Below are 21,160 nucleotides of genomic sequence, written 5' to 3' on the forward strand. Positions count from 1 at the left end.
AGTTTTTTGGGTAGCTCCGACAGAGCTACCTGCACTTTCCTCCTCTTTCCCACATATGATGGGGGAAAGAGCAATAGGGCAATGCATGTTGACACCCTTTCTCCCATCTGATGGGGACAGGGTACGGATGCGCCATGTCCCATCCTCACCATATAATGGGGGAAGGAGGGAGGACATGCGGGGTGCTATGAGACAACCCTCACAACTTCCCTTTCATTGATAACTGCCAGCAAAGCTGCACGGCCCCAAAGGCCATGTAAAAAGGTCCTTAGAATTGAGCTTATTCTGGAGATTAGTGATGGATGCTTTGTAAGGTCAGTAATGTTTTCCAAGAAGGAGGGGGATGTGATGGTCATGATGATCTCTGGGACATCAGCATTCCTTTTTCTGTCTCATATTGTGGGGAGTTCAGGCCATCACTCATAACTGTGTCCCAAATTAATAATAATATGGTTTTAAATGTATTAATATCCTTAGTTCAGACATGCATAATTCAGACTAATATCCACACTTCATAGATTTAAAAAATGCAAATTATGCTTGCCTTTCTTACAGAATGGCCCTGTATATGCAGAGAAAGTGCAGTCACAAGAGAATCCATTGTATTTCTCCTTGCATTTCCCTCCATTGTGACACATGTTACCATAGCTGCTACAGTGTCCAGGACAACCCGGTTTTACACCTGGGGTCACATTTGCTCTTTCTTCCAGGTCAATTGCTCCGCCATTTAATTGTAAAGAACGAATACAGCCCAGAAATCCTTTCTGCCTGGATGCTGTCCCACCTGCAAGGGGCATAAAAGCATATAACCTTTAGGAAGTGCATTATTTTGTACTATGTAAACTCTCAGACATTCCATCCTGCTTTTGTATGATTATGAGAGCACATCTGACAATATTGAGAAATAGCAGCTGTTCAAAGGAATATCATCGAAGTTTCTTTGGCTTTGTCAAGTAATTACAATAAGCCGAAAGACAAGGCTGTTTTTTTGTACAGTAGCAGATAGCAGGCAAAAGCATTTATTTGCATTATCTCCGAGCAGTGAATATATAAATGTTAAAAGCAAACAAACACGAGCACACTTATCAGTTATCATTGCTTTCTCTGGATTTGATAGTATGTCCTTGAAATGGGGGCACTTTTAACTTGTTTTACTAAATAATAGCTAATAAATAATCCAAAGCTGAATTTAGAATGGTAGTGGAGTCTAGGGGTCAATGTTCTGTCTCTAGAATCCCTAAGCATAAAATTTGAAAAATGTGAAATAATGAAAACAAGCTTTTAAAAATTGGAATTAGAAATCTATGTTGGATTTTGAAAAGCTTCTTTTGTTTTCTAACATTAAACTAGCAACCAGCGATCTATTTAAAAGGAGAATTGTCATTGTTGGATGTCTCCAGGAGAGGCACTCCCTTTTTTTAACCAGCAGAAGTGCAGTTCAAGGGTAAGGGGATAGCCACCTGCACAGCTTCCCCCATTGTAGCTTGGATGGGAAAGGTGAGCAGGTGGGTGAACTTGTCCACCTGCCCCCCCCCCAGCTGTGTAGCTGCTCACTCAATGGTACTATTATATAGTAAAAAAGCCCATTTTGGGGGGGGGGGGTGTTCACCGTGAAGTAGTTGTCACCTGTTGTAGCCCAATCTCCATCTGAGCTGTCAGGTGAGCCTGAGGTTGGCCCCATTCAGCCTGTGACTGTCCCTGCACCTACCTTGTCAGAGGTGCAGCCAGAGTTTGGTTCGCCACCTGCCTTGCCAGAGGACTCTGAGTTTGGGCCTGAGATGCAGCCAGAGTTTGTCCCAGTGGATTCTGGGACCAGAAACAGAATGTTTGCAACCAGGCAGTTTGAACTACATTCCTCAAAGCAGTCAAGATCAGATCTCCAGGTGCCAGATGGACATTCTAGTTGGGATGTAGGAACTGATAAGGTGGAGAGGGATAATGAGCTTGACAGGAGGAGAGAGATAACTCAATTGAGAAAAGGAGTGTGTTAGGGGGAGAAGACGTCTACTTGAAATAATGAGCAACCTTCTCACGGTTTGGGACCTTGAATTTCACATAAGAAGGATTGCTTTCTCTGACATAGTCAGAGGTGGTAATATTGCAAATTCAAGAAGGAAGATTTTTGCTTTGTGTGTATTTCTGCAGCCTTGTATCTTGATTCAAGTTCCAGCCTTGCTTGTTCCTGTGTTTCCAGTTGATATTTTGCAGTTTAGATTTCTGTTCCAGCCAAGACCTTTGCCTTGTGTTCCAGCCAATACCCTTGTTTTGTGTTCTAGCTTGGACTCTGTACCTTGGACTAAATTTGGAATTTTGTTCCTGTATTCTGGTGTACTTTCCTGTGTTTCCAGTTTGATTCATGCCTTGAATTCTTGAAGTCTTGTTTGAATTATTCATGATATTTGTGGGACTTGCTTTGATATTCAGTTTGGACTATGGTTTTTGGGTGACTTTTATAGATTTGCTTCAAGATTTCCAAGTACTTTGTTCTTGTGGATTTAAACCCATTTTATTGACTCTGAACTTTAATTTGCTACTGCTTGCATATAATCTTCAACAAACAGCTTGTTTGCTTATATTCTGGGGGTCCAGGTTTGGGGTGCCTACACAGCGCAGGGGTGCAACATCGCCATATAATAGTTGCACACCCTTCCCCACCCCAAATGGAGGGAAAAGAGCACTATTATGGAGTAAAATTTGGAAATTTGGGTGTTCAGTGAGTACTTTGGAAGACAAGGGTCCAAATCCCCACTCACCACTGGACGGCTTTGGGCAAATCACACCATCAGACTTTATCAGCATTACAGTCAAATCTTGTAAGAATAGTTTAACCCCCCCCCCCCTAATGCCAAAATATCCCAAGGGCACCAGATCATGTCTGATTTTGGAAGCCAAGCAAGAAGTTAACTGAAAATGACTTCTGCTCACTTTATCTTCTTTTAAAGAAAATCTTCCCTGGACCTAAAATGAGAGAGCCAGTGAAGCCTGGGTCAAGTTTAAAACACCATAGAAGGTGTTGTAGGGGGTTCAAGCTTCCTAGCCTTTTTAAATAGTTAAGATATAGATGATCAGGGGTAAAAGATCTAAAATGACTTGCACAGAAGAAAGGTGTGAGTCTCACTAATCATATCAGTAAGAAAGAGATCTGAGGGGTCCTGTATCATTTAAATTTATACTGTTCGAATTCCCATGCAAAACTTTGTAATCATTTGGCTAAAGGAGCCCTAGAAATCCAACTCCCATGCCCTGTTTCTCCTTTTCAAGTGTGTATGAAACTCTTCAAAGGTTGTCCTGACATGTCAAAATAATCTCCCTTCCTTGAGAATGACTAATTTAAAGTGATTTCTTCACATTTTTATTATAGAATTATCAGATGTCAGGAACAAAGCTCTCAAAACATACAGATTTGAAGCGGAAGATATAAGCATAGTTGTTTGAAGGATTATATAACCACAGTAGATTGAATCATTTCAGAAGATTGTTGATTTCTACACAAAACATATAAATATTTAAGGCAATGAATGACCATTGAAGAGGCAAACATTCTCCGAAGCAGAGGTACTTTCATTATTAGCCATAGCAAATACACTTAGCCAAGTCAAATGGATCAAATGGGCACACAGTATTTCCATTTTGTTAAACGTTACAAATGTATGATTTAGAATGTATAAATGCAAGCAAAAGTCATTTTGGAATAGTTCTCCTCCAATGTACTTGAAAGAGTAATTGCATAGATCTTTTGAGGACAGAGAGTTGCAGAAGTTAGGATGGATAATGTTTCAATTTGCATCAAGCACCTTAAAGAGCTAGAAAAGAGGACAGGACCTTTCCAGAGAAAATGAAAAGTGAAAACTCTTGGAAATGTAATGAGAAAATGTTCAAATTCTTAATCTCAGCAGCTTCTCTATGTCAGGCAGTAGCTTTTTAAATATGTATTTTTGAAAGAACACATGGACAAAATTCCTAAAATAATGAGAAAATAATTTACTGAAATATCCACTTCACAGTAGCATGAGAGTGGATAATTCTGGACAGGTTGCAGAGTTGTAGAATCATATTGAATCAGAGGGAAACAAGTTGTGCTGTAGTGTAAAAATTTTCTTTTGTCCACACCTAGGCAAAACCTTAAACCTGCTCAAATTATTATTATTATTATTATTATTATTATTATTATTATTATTATTATTGACACAACAACATAGTCTGACACAGCAAACAAAATAAATATGCTGGATTTTGTATCACAAGCCGAACACTTCCCAAGCATTTAGGACTGCGTGATGTATTTTTGGATGATGCACACAGATCCCAGTAGGGTGGCCTTTTGCAGTTGGCAGATCGTAATTTTGTCAATGTCTATTGTTTCCAAATGCTGTCTGAGATCTTTTGGCATGGCACCCAGTGTGCCCATCACCACCGGGATGACCTGTACTGGTTTCTGCCAGAATCTTTGAAGTTCGATCTTGAGGTCCTGATTATTATTATTATTATTATTATTATTATTATTATTATTATTATTATTATTATTATTATTATTACCTGCAGTTCTATACCACTTTTCTCACCCCTGGGGGGACTCAAAGCGGTTTACAACATAATTAATGGCAAAATTCAATGTCTTACATATATATATAAATATATCACATATTTAAATCAAAAACATACAACTGTAGATTAAAACAATTAAAACTATAAAAACATCAAACATAGACATATGTATGAAACATATTACAGCAATTAACATAGATCCCTTCTCTTCCCCCACCACCATCCCCCCATCTCCTTCTCCATAGTTTCAACATTTCTTTCTATAACCTCCCTGCTCCCCCAGGGAGCAAGATGGTGGAGGCCCTCGAGGGCTGAGATCCCCACAGGTGTGGCCCTTTTATGCCCCAGTCTCTGGAGGCAGGCAGGTGTTCTTGCTGGGCCTGGCTTCACAGAATCACAGGGCCAGGGCCTCAGTTCGGTGAGGAGTGAGTTCCAGGAGCTGAGCCAGAGGCAACAATGAAAACAAAGGCTGTCTCTTTCCTCAAAGCCCCTGGTAATGGTACCTTCACCCTTTTGATGGTCCTCTTTTGGTGGTCCTCTTTGATGGTCCTCTTTAATGGTCCTCCTTTGATGAATTATCATCAAATTCTGCTTTGAGCGAGTGCTGCTTGACTTCTTTTTTCATTTATTCTCACAACTTTTCAAAGTTCTTTCTATCTTGAAAATGTATGGACTATTTTACTGTCTTTCTCAAACCCACTGGTTTGGAGATATGAACACAGTAGTTTGGCTGAACAGGTCAATGTAAAATACAGCCTACAAAACAATACCTTTGTAAAACCATAAGTGGGAAAACCTGACTGTGCATTGATGTTCTTCTGTTCCAAGGGTATCAAAAGTGAAATTGCCTCCCTTTATCCCATCACTGATCCTGTAATAATTCAGTTCAACAGCAACCAGAGGTGGAAAAAGCTATTTTTGTTCTCCCTGTTAAAACAAGGCACTCAAGGAGTCTAGGAAGCATATTCCTTGCCTTACACAAGGATTGCACTTCTCACAGGAATATGACAGGGTGATTCTCATTTTAAACACCATAATCACTTCCCATGCACCTTATTTCAGTGCAAATTGCCAGTATTAACCCCCCCCACACACACACACACACACACACCCCGCTAATGCCACATCACAAAAATTTAGTGGCAGCAGCAGGTGGCTCAAAATCCATACTTTAAAAGTAAGAAAAGGGGCAAATGTAAATATATATAACTTAAAAGTGGACATTTTTAGCAGGTATAGGGAACTTTTCGCTGATGCACTCTCTCCATCTATCTGGCAGGTTAGTACTACTGTTATCTCCACATTATTTTTATTAGTGATCAGCGATAAGCAATTTAAAGCCCTTGAATCTATTGCATGGAATTGATCTCAGATGTTTTTCAACTGAGAAATTTACATTAGATTGAGCACTACTTTTGCAGCCCAAAAAGCTGTTACATTGAACTGACTAAAGCAGAGGTTTCTATGGAATTATTTAACCGCATCTATTTTAAAAATTCATTCATTACATTTTCATTTTCCTTAAAATGTAGGGGTCCTATGTCCTAGGTTTGTCTTTCTCCGTTGGATCCCATGCCTTTCGGTTTTGTCTATTGAAATTCTCTATTGCATGATGTTGTAAATTGACTTTACTGATAACTGAATTTTCGCATGCAAGTGTCTTGGTTCCAATTCTCATATTTATCATAGTAATAGCAATACTACTGGTCACCTTAATAGGAATCATTTGATCTCATCTTGTTAATATCAAGAGACAGTAAATAAAAAACCCAATAGACTTACCAACAAATAGCTGACTATTGAGTTGCAAACGAATATGCCCATCAGATGGAGCTGTATGAATCTTTTGAGGGAGCTGATCTACTTGCAATGATGCTTCTTTGATGTTTCTTTCAGCCTTCACATAGTGCCACTGGTTGTCATTTAAAGGAGTGGGTGACTGCACTATGATTTCATTTGCCCCATTCCCCACATCAAATGAGAGCATCACTTCAGTTGGTGCTAGAAAGAGAAAAGATACCTAAGAGAGTTGAGAATGTTGGGTCACCAAACACATATTTGCACAGAAGATCTATTTCCATCTTCTCTGCTGTCTGGGAGACAATACCACACTTCATTTGTTATGCTAAAGCTAAGATTTCACTCTTCCTTCTTCAAAGTTCTTTTTAAAAAAGAAATCTTCTATGTCAGTTGTGTAACATTATACAGGGAATACTGCAACATGAACACTGAACTGCAATTATATTTCAGTACTAAGAGAAACTAAAAGGGAAAATAGCCTTGATTCATCTAATTAGCCACATTATTATGAAATAAAAAAAAATTCCCTGGTGCTGTGAGTATCAAACATTATGAACAATATAGTAAGCAAACAAACGAGTGAATAAAGAAACAAAATTATTCTAGCTGTTTTCATATACCCAGGAATTATGTACCAACAATTCATGTCCACTTCCCTGTCCTCCATGCACTCGTTGTCTCCATACCCTGTATAACATGTCCATGCAAAGATCTCACCATGTAATTCTTCTGTGCAGATAGAAATGTTGATTTACATTAGTAATGAATGAAGTGTCCTGAAGCTGGTTTTGTGGCCTAGAGTCACTTGAAGCAACCAAAATCTAGAAAGGAACTTCTGGGTACTTTAAATTTTGGTATTTATTTATTTATTCCAGCATTTCAGGGCCTAATTGAAAAGTAGTTCCTGAACTGTTTAAAGTTGCCAGCTCCTGTTTACATAGAATCAAGGAGCAGTGACAGTGGGTGCAGGGTGAGGGTGATCCCACTTCACTTCTTTAGGCTCACTGTATGTGATTCCCTGCCATGGGAAGAAAAAGACAATTGTGTACCACTATTCTGAACATTTGGTCCATTTTTTCTTAAAACTGAGGTATGTCATAGGGACAATTTTCTGGTTTTTGAAATTTCCAAGGACCACATGGAATTATTAAAATGTCTCAGTCACCCAATCTGCTGGTTTTTAAATAGGGTTATGTTTCTTGATATTAAGTGGTATGTGTATGGGAGGGGAAGCTATATAAAAAACAAAACTACTCCTTTATTTTGACCAAAAAGGTCCAGGGTGTTTGGAAGGGTTAAAAAACAGTCTTGGAATTGGAGGTAGGGTGCTGTTTTGTTTTGTTTATGGAAAATTATTCTAAAAGTTGAAACCCCTTTTGCAGTCTGATATAGGTACACTTAAAATAAGGACAAATCTGAAGGATTGGGAGATTTTATGCCACTCAGAATATGTGTACTCAACACCACATAATGTTTGCCTGTCAAAAACACATATTCTGAGTGGCATAAAATCTCCCAATCCTGTTGAGAGCTCATGTTTATTCAGCATTTGGCATTGTTTGCTCTGGAAAAGGCTTTCAGCAATTTCCTATGCACTTCATGCAGCTTTGGAGATAACTTTAAAGCATACAGTGGACTGACCTACATGGCACTTTTGCATTTGTGGGTCACAACGGTCTGCATAAATATAAAAGAATGTATATGAGGAGCACTTAATTAAGAGTGACTGTATGTTCCTGCATGGCAGGGCATTGGATTGGATGGTCCTTGTGATCTCTTCCAACTCCATGTTTCCATTATCAAAATTAATTAAATTAATTAAAAGGGTCTAGCTGCACAAAAATAAAAACCCAACATTTTTTTTTCAGGAATGAAATTTCCTATACTGTCATAGAGTTGTTGTTTTTAGGGGGTGGGGGTGGGTGGGTTTATTTTGTTTTTTTGCCTTGAAAGTGTCTCCTTAGTTCCTGGGATTTCCATGTCTGTGGACCACAATCCTTTGAATTTTAGACTGAATTTATCATATGCTGCCTTGAATCCTGTCTCAGGAGAAAGGCTAGATATAAATTCAATAAATAAATACATAAATAATTCAAAAGATGCTCCCCAAAGAGCTGAACTCTATCCTCAAAGTAGGCTGAGCATCTTGGATAACTCCTTTAAAGAAAATGTTAAAACACAAAGCACATTCATAGCTCATTGAAATGGAAGTCATCACTTTCCTCAATCCATTCAGGATTTTTTGTTTGTTTGGTAACTCTGTCTTATAATGTAAAAATCATTATATGAGGTAACTAAGCAAAATAATTCAGATTAATAATTTACATCCTGTGTAATTTATTATTTCAGTCTTAAAGATAGTGTTGTGATCTCTTAGCATGTTGTAATTTAATCCCATTTTACCAGATGTATAACTTAATCAATTTTATTGTGTTTTAATTTCTTTTAGTTAACCATGACAGGAGTTTCACGATAGTTATTAACGTCTATTTGTCTGTGTATTCTTTTGGTTTTTGTCTTTTATTGTTGATATGATCAAGTGGATTAATCAATAAACAGATCTAACTTAGCAGCCCCAAAGACATAATTGCCTAAATGTACTTATTACAAACATTTATTTAACAGATTACTATGTTTATATTAAGTATACCATATAGTCATAATTGAGATAAACATTATATCAATTGCATTCTCAGAAGATCTGTATAGGGGACAGAAACAGACCACTGTATCATTCATTTGAAGATGAAGCAAATTGAAAGCTTTTTGAATATAAATGTTTCACATACAAAAGATAAATCATTTTTGATGCTGGTCATCAACCTTGATAAATATATATAATATACACAAAGAATAACTTGTCTGAAAATATAGCAGTCTGTTGTGACAATAGACTTCAAATATTTTAAATTTTTGACTCTTTGATGTTCAGATACACACACACACACACACACACACACACACACACACAAACACTGGCCCTATATTTTTTAAGTCTTTGGGCTTAGATTTAGTTCAACAGAAAACAAAAATTATGAAATGCTATATCAAAACATTTTCAGGTATTAGGACAGTCAAAAGTTTTGATGCATACTGCCCTCGTAGATCATTTCTCTTGCTCTGTATGAAAGATTTCTGAAGTCTAATTCTGTGGTTGGATCCAAAATTAGAAATGATCCACTGAAATGAATGAAGTTTATATTACTCAGGTTTGATTTCAGTGACTGTACTCTAAATATAGCTGAGACCCAAAGCACAACTTGGTTTACAGATGTAGTTAGCAGACATATAATCTCATAGCTACTTTATAACATCTATCTATCTATCTATCTATCTATCTATCTATCTATCTATCTATCTATCTATCTATTAGGCTTGATCGATCCATGAAAAATTTGATTCTAAACTCGTTTCAAAACTAGAGGGGGCAGTTTTTCGTTTTTGTTGCTAATAACGAATTTGGCCCCCAAAATTTTTCGAAATTAACGAAAATTCGTTATTTTCTAAATTAATTCGTTAATGGCGGACGCGCATGCGCGGTGGCCCAAAAACAGCCCGAAGGGGGGGGACTTAGGGGGCTCTCCCGCCCTCATTTTTTGAGTGATCTTCTTCAAACTTGGTACAGTGGTAGAACACATTTAACACTGATAGCTCACCAAAATGTGGAACGTTTCCCTTATCCTCTGATTTTTGGCAAATTTTCATAGCTTTTATAATAAACCATTTTTTAATAATTACAGAAATCTGTTCCTGGTTTGAAAGTCTTATTTCCTGTTAAATTGGGTTGTCTTTACTGTGAAAGTCATTGTTCTACTTCAGAAACTTTGTTTTTGTGGCTGAAACTTTGTTAAATTGGTGTGTGTGTGATATATATATTGTGTATATATAGTCCCTGCTTGTGTGTGTGTGTGTGTGTGTGTGTGTGTGTGTGTGTAGGTAAAGGTAAAGGTATCCCTTGACGTTAAGTTCAGTCATGTCTGACTCTGGGGGTTGGTGCTCATCTCCATTTCTAAGCCCAAGAGCCAGTGTTGTCCATAGACACCTCCAAGGTCATGTGGCCGGCATGACTACATGGAGTGCCATTACCTTCCCAGAAACACCCAGAAAATGGGAATTCCAGACAGGAAACAATCAGGGCCAGCTAATACCTCCCAACAAAGGATTCCCCCAGGTAGGAAGCAGCCAGGCTTTGAAGCTGCAAGGCTATTCAATGCTAATCAAGGTGACCAATTGCAACATTCACACTTGCCTCCCACAGACAAGAGTTCTTTCTCCCACCCTGGACCTTCCACAGATATATAAACCCCACTTGCCTAGCTTCGCACAGACGTCAAAACCTCTATGTCTGCCACAGATGTGGGTGAAACGTCAGGAGAGAATGCTTCTGGCACATGGCCATAGAGCCCGGAATACATACCACAACAGTGTGATCCCGGCCATGAAAGCTTTCGACAACACAACCACAGTATCCATTCAAGTTCATGTAGCGTGGTATGGACTGGAGACCTGTATTGGGGGGAGGGAGGGTGCGAATCTGGGCCCCTGGGAGCAGCCGAGGACGGGCCTGGCCCACACCCCCTCGCATCCCGGGCCTCTTCCTCCTCACCGCCGGGCCCCTCTCGGTCTCTCCAGGCCTGAGCTGAGGCGAGGCGGCGGCCATTTCCCCCCTCCGTCTTCCTCCTCCTCCTCGGCCTCCTTCCCCCTCGCCCCCTCCCATTGGCTGAGCCTCCCATTGGCTGAGGGGCAAAAGGAAAGGAGTTTGGGTGATTTGCAAAAGCTTTTTTTTCTTAACGAAAAAAACGAAGAAATAAGAAAAAACGGCCTCTCGCGATTCGAAACCGCGATATCCAGACGTGTGGACAACCAAGGTTCTATATTGCTTCAAAACAAACGAAAATAACGAATTAATAACGGGTAACGGGAAAATCGAATTATTTGAGCAAGCCTACTATCTATCTATCTATCGATCGATATACAGAGATAGATAGAGATAGATAGAGTTCTAGATTAGCTGCAGTGGTAGCAATCTAAAGATCAATCACATTGTTGTTCAAACAGTTTTGATATACAGGTAGTCCTTGAGTTACAAACATCCAACTTACAAATGACTTATAGTTAAGAATGGGGGTAAGACCACAGAAAGTGAGAAAAATCTATACCTAAGAAGGGAAATTAACTCCTGAAAGAGTTATCATTGGGAAAATGTGTTGTCAATGTTTGTTTCAACAACAAGCCAAATTTTTCAAAATTCTTACAGGGACAGAAAGAGAGGTGAAATCTTCTAAAAACGGGAACAGACAGCAAAACAAATACCACAAAGGTGTTAATCTTTCCCTATACTACTCAAAGCTTAGATAGATAGATGATAGATAGATTGGAGTTACACTTAAAAATGTTTCTGTTCTGACTTACATACATCTTCTAAAAACGGGAACAGACAGCAAAACAAACACCACAAAGGTATTAATCTTTCCCTGTGCTACTCAAAGCTTAGATAGATAGATGATAGACAGATTGATTGGAGTTACACTTGAAAATGTTACTGTTCTAACTTACATACAAATTCAACTTAAGAACAAACCTACAGAACCTATGTTTGCAATTTGGGGACTGCCTGTACTTCTTTTGAAAGCACAATTCTTCCAAAGATTTCACCTCACTTTCTGTCCCTGTAAAAAGAGAGGTCTTACTCAGCCAAAAATAATTTTGTTTCAAACTGTATACGAAAGAACAAGGCAGACTTTCAGAAAAAAATGAGAATTAATAAAGGATGCTGCTTGACATAACAGCTTTCATGTGTTTGGTCCAGCATATTCATTTGATGAATACACCTTAAATCAATGACATAGCATGAAGTATAAATGCAATTTATGATTCATAGTGAGCTTACTACATGAACCTGAAAAATTATCCAAGTAAAAATGATGATTTCTGCTTGTTCTTCAATTATATAAGCTTGTTTTCTAATCATATTGGAAACAAGGCTCCTCTTTGAAATCAATTATTGGCTCTACGTAAAAATCAATGGCACTATATGGTGCCTGCAGAAAAGAACAGTGGGTGTTCTAGTGGTAAAACATTCAGTTTAACCATGTTTTGCAGGCATTTACTTAAAAGACGACTCCCAGCAGGTAGGTGTGAGGAAAATCTAGCAAAGAAGGAAACTCAGACAAAATTCCAAATTAGTTGAACACAGGACTTCAGTTTTAATCAGTGTAGCATATTAGGTATGAAAGGTAGCATGTGTGTGAGTGTGGTTGTGTGTGTGTGTGCGTGTGTGAGTGTGAGTGTGGTTGTGTGTGTGTGTGTGTGTGTGTGTGTGTGTGTGTGTATGTGTATATATATATATATATATATATATATATATATATATATATATATATATATGAATGTGTAATTCCAACCCCTATATTTCCAAGGTCAGGATAAACAGTGCAATACCTGTCATCATTGGGCTGCTTCTAAGAGCTTTACCATCTTTTTCCAAGGCACAGCATTCTCTATTTATCGACCAGATAAATCTATCAACATACTGTGGAAGTAACATACCAAAGAACACTTCTTCTTCCTCCTTTTTCAAAACATATAGCAAATCTTTAAGCATACCTCATCATTTGCTTCTGAAAATCAAAAGCTAGAGAATACAATCAGTTGAGAGAAATATATATTTTAGCTGGTTTTCATTTGTATGAGAAAGGCTAGGGTGGTCTTCTGCTTGCATGATGAAAGCTGGGATGGGCTTCCAGATGATGCTGGATTGCAAATTCCATCAAGCCTAATCAGCATAATCAATGGTGTAGAATGATGGGAATTCCAGTATATGTAAGCCTGAGGGCAAATTAACTCCTCGGAGTGCATTTGTAGCTGAAGAACAGGATAAACATTCTCAAAATAAATAACAAATAAAAAAGGCCACAACTTGATCACCTCTATTGTAGACATTAGAAAAAGGAGGATGTGGAAAATCAACCCAAAGTCTATGAATGTGTGACATCAGAGCAAAATGTTGCAATATGAAATGTTCATGTTTAACATTCCAGTGAGTTTATACTATCCCCCTCATATGATATATTCATGTTTCCTGATCATTTCTATTCACATCCTTCAATTGACAGTTGGCATTCTTTGCCCACCAACTGATACTGTCCTAACCATTTATTTGAAGTTGTGCAAATTTTGGTGTTTTACCTAGATTGCAGATCACTCTTATTGTGATATTTGTGTCTAAAAGGCCTGTGCAATCAATGAAAAAAATGTTTCAGTACTTATTAAAAAATTAGGGGGCACTGGTGATTCATTTCTTAAGTGTTTCTAAAATATTGTAAGTGCCAGTTTCATTACTATAATAAAATCAATGAATTCTTCATTACTTTTCATTAAGGGCCTTTCCACACAGATATATAACCCAGAATATCAAGGCAGAAAAATCCCATAATATCTGCTTTGAACTGGGTTATCTGAGTTCGCACTGCCATATTTTTGAGTTTAAAGCAGAAAATGTCAGATTTTATTCAGCTGTGTGGAAGGAGCCTAAGTAATTGCACAAGGGGGGGGGGGAGTCCAACCCTCTTTATTCTGCCAGGAAAGAAAAGCACAGTCAAATCACCCCTAACTGATGCTCATGCTCATCCAGATGCATACTAAGTAAATTTTGGAGTTACTACCTCTCAACTTTGCCTACCTCATGGGTGTTGTATCCCAGTCTGCACCTGAGCTATCAGGGGAGCCTGAGATTGGGCCTGTTCAGCCTGTGATTGTCCCTGCTCCTGACTCTATGATTGTTCCTGCACCTGACTTGTCAAAGGACTCTGGGTTTGGGCCTGAGCTTCCTATGCAACTAGAGTTGGAGGAAACTGCTGTCCCAGGTCAGCCAGAGTTTGGTTCGGAGGATTCTGAGAACAGGTACACAATGGTTTCAAGCTGACAGCTTGAACCACATTCCTTGAAGAAGTCAAGGCCGGACCTCCCTTTGCCAGATGGGCATTCTAGTTGTGATAGGCCAATGAGCTTGACAGAAAGAAAGTGATATATCAGCAGAAGAAGAGAAAGGAAGGTTTCCGGGTGCAGCAAGAGACTGTTATTGAGAAAGAATAATGAGCAGACTGCCCATGGAAGAGGCCTTGAGTTTACCCTTAAAAAGAGCTGCTTTCTGTGAGAGATTCAGAGGTGGTAACTTTGCTCATCAAGAAAGAGATCCCTGTTTCATGCTTCAAGAATCTGGTTCCATGTTGCTGTGAACCTTCATATCAATTTATGCAGCCTTGTTTCTTGCGTTTTGTTCCAGTCTTTGTCCTTGCTTTTGGGGATTTTTGGATTATCCAGTTATTGTTCCTGTAAGTTTGCAGTTTGGATTTCCTGCTCCAGTTAAGATCCTGCCTTGTGCTTCAGCATTGATCCTGTTCCTTGGACTAATCTTGGTGCTTTGATTCCTGCGTTCCAGTTTGATCCTGTGCCTTGGACTAATTTTGATACCTTGTTTGGAATAATCTTGATATCCTGTTTGGACTCTGATCTTCTGTGTGACTTTTATAGACTCTTGCTTCAAGATTGTCAAGTATTTGGTACCTTGTGAACTTAATTTCATTGACTTTGGACTCTGATTTGCAACTGCTTGCATATAATCTTCAATAAGCAGCTTGCTTTGCTTATATTCTGGGGCTTCAGTGTGGTCTTGAGGTGCCTCTGCAGTCTAGGGGTGCAACAATAGGGTTGATTCAACTCCCAACAATCCCCTTCTTTTATCTCAACATCCCTTTAGAGAATGAACACAGAGGAGGGGGAGGGGGAGGAGGCAAGAGCACAAGGCGGTAAGCAGAATTCTGGAAAATTAAGACAGGAGTTGTCTGTAGACATGGAGTGCCTGCCGGAGCAATACCTCTTGATCTACTCCCATTTGCATGTTTTTGAACTGCTAGGTTGGCAGAAGCTGGGGCTCATAGCAGGAACTCACCCCACTCACTCAAACCACTGACCTTTTGGTCAGCTCAGTGGTTTAATCCACTGTGCACCGGGGGCTCCTAATTTTTTCTGGTCTTATATGCATTAGTAGTGAATTGATATCACTATTACTGCATATAAGACCAGAAAATGTATTTTGTTAAAAAAGAAAAAAGAGATTAGGGTCAATCCTAAAACAATATTCAACAATATTGAACACTGAATGAAGGTTAAAAGGGGTAAAGTAACAATGTGAAGTAACAATGATGAAATGTATTGTATACCAAAAACAGTAATACAGCAACATTATGATGATGCCAGTACAGAACTTAAGAAAGAAAAACAGAAGAGTCTGCCAAAAATATGCTTTAGTAACAAGGATGGTGTGAAAGGCACAAATATCCAAGTCATGGTACACGTGCTTAGACTTTAGAAAAGAATATTAAAGTTTAGTAGGTGTCTGTGAACTTTTCACATTTGGCAAGTTTGGAAACAACAATTCTTTGCTGGGATAAAACAACCCGTTGTTCCATTCTGCCTGATCATTTCCAGAGGGTGGCTAAACAAACCACAGAATCGTATACTCTGGCTTCTCTCTATCCAGAGTATAAGGCAAACAAAGAAATCAATAAAACAAGTTTATATAGGGAAGGGTAGCTGAAGCACTCAAGTAGATGTGTGGAAGTAGATATAGTGTTTCAGCAGAAGTGGCTCAAGACCACATATCAGGAAAAATAAGATTTTTTTTTAAAAAAAATTAAATCACAAAATTAAATGCTCTCTCTTTTAGCAATACATGAGGTCAATTATTAATGTCATAATAAATGTTGAATTGTGTCAAGTGTATTACCATTTCAAATTGCATCCTGAACTTCACACATTAGTTGTTATTTATTATTAACATTTCAAAGTTCTATCCACAAAGCATCCAGTGACTTTGAACAATTAATAAGCAGTCAAATGCAAATTGGCAATTTACATTCAAATCCATTAGAAATAAATGTATGATTTATCCAAATGGCTTTATATAATAGCTTCAATGCTCACTAACAACAGAAAATTGGAACTTGAATTACCAGCAGTAATTTTATTCACAATGGGGTTGAAACAAAAATATGTGAAGTTTCATATGTCATAGTGACATATCTATATAAACTTTGAAGATTCAATGTACAAACTCTACTAGTGGTATGATTTAGTATTAATATCTAAGTAAGTTCCTAAATTTAAACTTTATAGGTCAGTTCATATACCAAACATGAAAACAGGAAGATCATGCAACCAGCTGACTAGAACTTACAACAAAAGAACTTGGCAATTCATACTTTCAGCAGAATCCATTACCATATTCTCCTTTCAAATATTAGTCCTTTCAAACCCTTCTTTGATGTACCTTTCGGGTTTGAGGATAACGGATTACATAAATTATGCTTTTTATCCACTGGAGATGGACAGTTAGCACCTCTCAGTTTCTCTAGTTCATATTTTGTTTCTTTTAATTTTTGTTTCTTTTATCTTTCCTTGTTTATGAACAGAACTCATACATATGTTAATACTACCCAAAAGAAATGAGCAGGATCAAGTTACCCCCAAATAAATGTGATTTAAATTGGATGTTGGAAAATCCAAACTACTGTTCCCATGTCTTCACCCACAGATGTAATGATTATGTTGTTAGTTGTCTTATGTAATGGATGTTAGCTACTTTACAGGGTTGGTGAGTGGCCTGACTTGCAGGGCTGGTGTGTGGCCATTTTTGCAGGCCTTGCTTGCAGAAGCTCAGCAGAGCAGGGGGGAGGAGCGATCAGGCAGCCATTACTGTCAGTGCAGTCTGATTGGCTGATGCAAATGCGAAGTTGCTTAACAACTGGAGATGGGTGGAGCCAAAGTGACAGTTGGAGCTAGACAGCCAAAGAATTCTATTTCAGTTGGGAGTTGGAGTTTGAAATGAAAAGATAGAGATATAGTTGTGGAAACTGTGTTTTGATAAGGAAACCTCTTTGAGGAAAGGAAAAGCTAAGAGCTCTATTGTGACGCTAGAGCAGGGGTCCCCAAACTATGGCCCGGGGGCCGGATGCGGGCCTCCAAGGTCATTTACCTGGCCCCCACCCTCATTTATAATATAATATTTTTATATCCATTTTAATAATATATTGTATATACATATGATATTGATAATAATATTATCATTTTATACAATATAATAATAATGCCATATAATATTAATTATATGTTATATACTACATATAATATTACAGTATAGTGGTATAGTTCAATATAGTAATATATAAGGCTAATATTGTGCTATGCTAATAATATAATATACTGTATGTACATACAGCTGCTCTGAGTTCCCTTCGGGGTGAGAAGGGTGGGATATAAATGTAGTAAATAAATGTAGTAAATGAATAAATAAATAATTTTGGACTTAAGTTCGCCCAAAGTCTGAAATGACTTGAAGACACACAACAACAACAATCCTAATTAACTTGACTACAGTAGAGTCTCACTTGTCCAACATAAACGGGCCGGCAGAATGTTGGATAAGCGAATATGTTGGATAATAAGGAGGCATTAAGGAAAAGCCTATTAAACATCAAATCAGGTTATGATTTTACAAATTAAGCACCAAAACATCAGGTTATACAACAAATTTGGCAGAAAAAGTAGTTCAATATGCAGTAATGTTATGTTGTAATTACTGTATTTATGAATTTAGCACCAAAATATCATGATGTATTGAAAACATTGACTACAAAAATGTGTTGGATAATCCAGAAGGTTGGATAAGCGAGTGTTGGATAAGTGAGACTCTACTGTATCTCATTGGCCAGAAGCAGGCCCATACTTCCTATTGAAATCCTGATAGGTTTATGTTGGTTAAAATTATTTTCATTTTAAAATATTGTATTGTTCTTTCGTTGTTATTGTTGTTGTTTTGCACTACAAATAACATATGTGCAGTGTGCATAGGAATTTGTTCGGGTTTTTTTTTCCCAAATGATAATTTGGCCCCTCAACAGTCTGAAGGATTGTGGACCTGCCCTCTGTTTTAAAAGTTTGAGGACCCCTGCTCTAGAGTCTAGAGCGTTGGTGTTAAATCCCAGGAAAAATGGATTTAAAAATTTAAATTGTGCTGTTTGTGTTTTCTTGGTGAAGGAACATATTTATACAGAATCCAAGTTATAAAAACCATCCTTCGTAAAAGCAAGCCTAACTTGTTAATGAAACAGCTATGCATCTTTACTGTCCAATGTTAATGAAACCCCTACACTTCCTTACTCATAGAATCATAGATTCATAGAACAGTAGAGTTGGAAGAGACCTCATGGGCCATCCAGTCCAACCCCCCTGCCAAGAAGCAGGAAATCACATTCAAAGAACCCCCAACAGATGGCCATCCACCCTCTGCTTAAAAGCCTTCAAAGAAGGAGCCTCCACCACAGTCCGGGGCAGAGAGTTCCACTGCCAAACAGTTCTCACAGTTAGGAAGTTCTTCCTAATGTTCAGGTGAAATCTCCTTTCCTGTGGTTTGAAGCCTTTGTTCCGTGTCCTAGTCTCCAGGGCAGCAGAAAACAATCTTGCCTCCTCCCCCTATGATTTCCCTTCACATATTTATACATAGCTATCATGTCTCCTCTCAGCCTTCTCTTCTGCAGGCTAAACATACCTAGCTCTTTAAGCCGCTCCTCTTAGGGCTTGTTCTCCAGACACTTGATCATTTTAGTTGCCCTCCTCTGGACACATTCCAGCTTGTCAACATCTCCCTTCAATTGCAGTGCCCAGAATTGGACACAGTATTCCAGGTGTGGTCTGACCAAGGCAGAATAGAGGGGGAGCATGACTTCCCTGGATCGAGACACTACTGCTCAAATACAAATAAACAACTTGTTTTTCCACACATAAAGTGTCTTATATAACTCACTTAATATGCTCACTACAGAGGAGGTTCCCAATATAACAGTGGTGGCAGCATTAATAGAGATAGTGAGTTTGAATCCTCCATATTTTTGGTTGCAGCTGAAAATAAAAGCTTTTGCAATTTGGGCAATTTGAAAAATCCTCATATATATATATATATATATATATATATATATATATATATATACACATATATAGAAAGCCAATCCTCTTTATCTTGAATACTACTATTGAATACTAATGTAGAAAGGAGGAATAACATTTAGATTCTATTAATAATGTGAATAATTTATGTTGTATAGCATGCGAGTGTATTAGTATATTTTATTTTTATATAAAATGACAGATTCATATCAATATCTGGGGTTTTTTTTTTTCATTCTCACCAAAACCTGTAATGGAGATATTTTTGCAAAGCCACTCATGCTCTTTCCTGAATTAGGCTTTCTGTGTTTATGTTTCTCTAGTTCAGTGGTTCCCAACCTTTTTTTGACCAGGGACCACTTGACAAGGGTCCACTTTGACCAGGGACCACACTCCAACATTAGCACCAAAAGGGTTATGAATCACTTTTTGGCCAACTTTAGATTCGGTTTGGTTATTTAGGGTGCTGATTCAGAAAATTGCATTGGATAGACCACATCAGTTCTAGTTTCTAATACAGAATGTATTCCATCCAGTAGTCGCTGTCTGATTGCCCACAGAAAACCATATTTAATAATCTAGAGCTCATGTGGTCTATCCAATACAATGGTCAGTAGAAATAAAATTAATAAAATAAAATAAATAAACAGAGGAAGGAGGTTCACTGTGGTTTTATAACATACATTTATTATTCTTTGAATAAAATATATGTCTGTAGTTAGAGATAAACCCAGTTTATATGTACTTTATTGGTATATCTACAAGGCTAAAATCTATGCAAATTACAATGATGCCTTAAATTATTTGGTTTCATCCGCACATGCCAAAAGTATGCGCGGTTGTGGTTTTGTTTTGTTTTTTGTTTTTTTGTTTTGTTTTTTAGAATAACTTATTTTGCCAAAATGTCTGGTACCTTAGTTACAGTATTGTGGTTTGGGCTGATACAGGAGAAAGTCCATGCAGAATGGCTACTAATTAACATCACTTTTCAAGAAAAAAAAGTTTTCTGCTTCTCTCTGCTTCTCTCTACTTCCAAAAAGAAGGGGAAAGGTTTTAGAAGAAAGGAAGCCTTCTGCTGCCATGGAGTTCTAGGACACATCACTCTTGTCCCAAAATAGTCCCAATGCCTGAAGAAATTCTCCAGCCTAATGTTATGTGGTTTTTTTAAAAAAATGTTTTCCCATTTCAGCTTGCCTATAAATATGCCAATAATTGAAACTTCTCTCACAGCTCCTAATTTATATGTTTGCTTTTGTGTCAGATTCTTGTATTTGTTATGTAAAGGTCTCATTAGGCTCTTATGATTTCTACGGTTCCATGCTAAATTACTAAAATTGTAGTTTTCAGGTTTCATGTCTCTCAGAGGCTCTGGCTTCATTGCATGTTATGGCTGCTCACATCAATACAACAGAAGGCAATACAATTTACAGTGTTGAATATGACAAAATATGACAAAGCATATTTGTATTTTTCCTGCCATCACTTTGGGAGGTCAATTCTCATTATGGTTCATTAGAAATCATAAATTTAAGTAACTCTGTAAATAAACAAAGAGCAGCCCATTTCAGAAGCCACTGAGTTGAATAGATTTTGCTTTATGCCTGATTTCCAGGTCTGATGTGACAGCAACACAGAAAGCACTCTAATATCAGGCCACACTAAATGGCCACCTAACCCAACATTGTATTTTATTGTTAGAGGCTCTCCAGATTCAAGAGATTCATATTGAGATTGTCACCTAACCCAGTGAATTGGAAATGCCAGAATTTGTACCTGATATTTGCTGAATCTAAAATATATCTCTATCTGCTAA

The 21,160-nt window shown here is 37.9% G+C and overlaps 1 protein-coding gene across 5 annotated transcripts in view; it reads right to left on the reverse strand.

Moving 5' to 3' along the window:
* Positions 1-21,160, reverse strand: part of cntnap4 (contactin associated protein family member 4) — a 338,818-nt gene that overhangs the window by 32,657 nt on the left and 285,001 nt on the right. For all 5 annotated transcript variants that reach the window (XM_008103192.3, XM_008103191.3, XM_008103193.2 and 2 more), the window contains 2 exons: positions 6,328-6,546; positions 545-784 (listed from right to left, as the gene is read on the reverse strand). In XM_008103192.3, coding sequence (XP_008101399.1) covers positions 545-784; positions 6,328-6,546 — 459 coding nt within the window. The remainder of the gene's footprint in view (positions 1-544; positions 785-6,327; positions 6,547-21,160) is intronic.

Source organism: Anolis carolinensis, chromosome 2 (assembly GCF_035594765.1).
Source record: "Anolis carolinensis isolate JA03-04 chromosome 2, rAnoCar3.1.pri, whole genome shotgun sequence".
NCBI classification, from domain to species: Eukaryota; Metazoa; Chordata; class Lepidosauria; order Squamata; family Dactyloidae; genus Anolis; species Anolis carolinensis.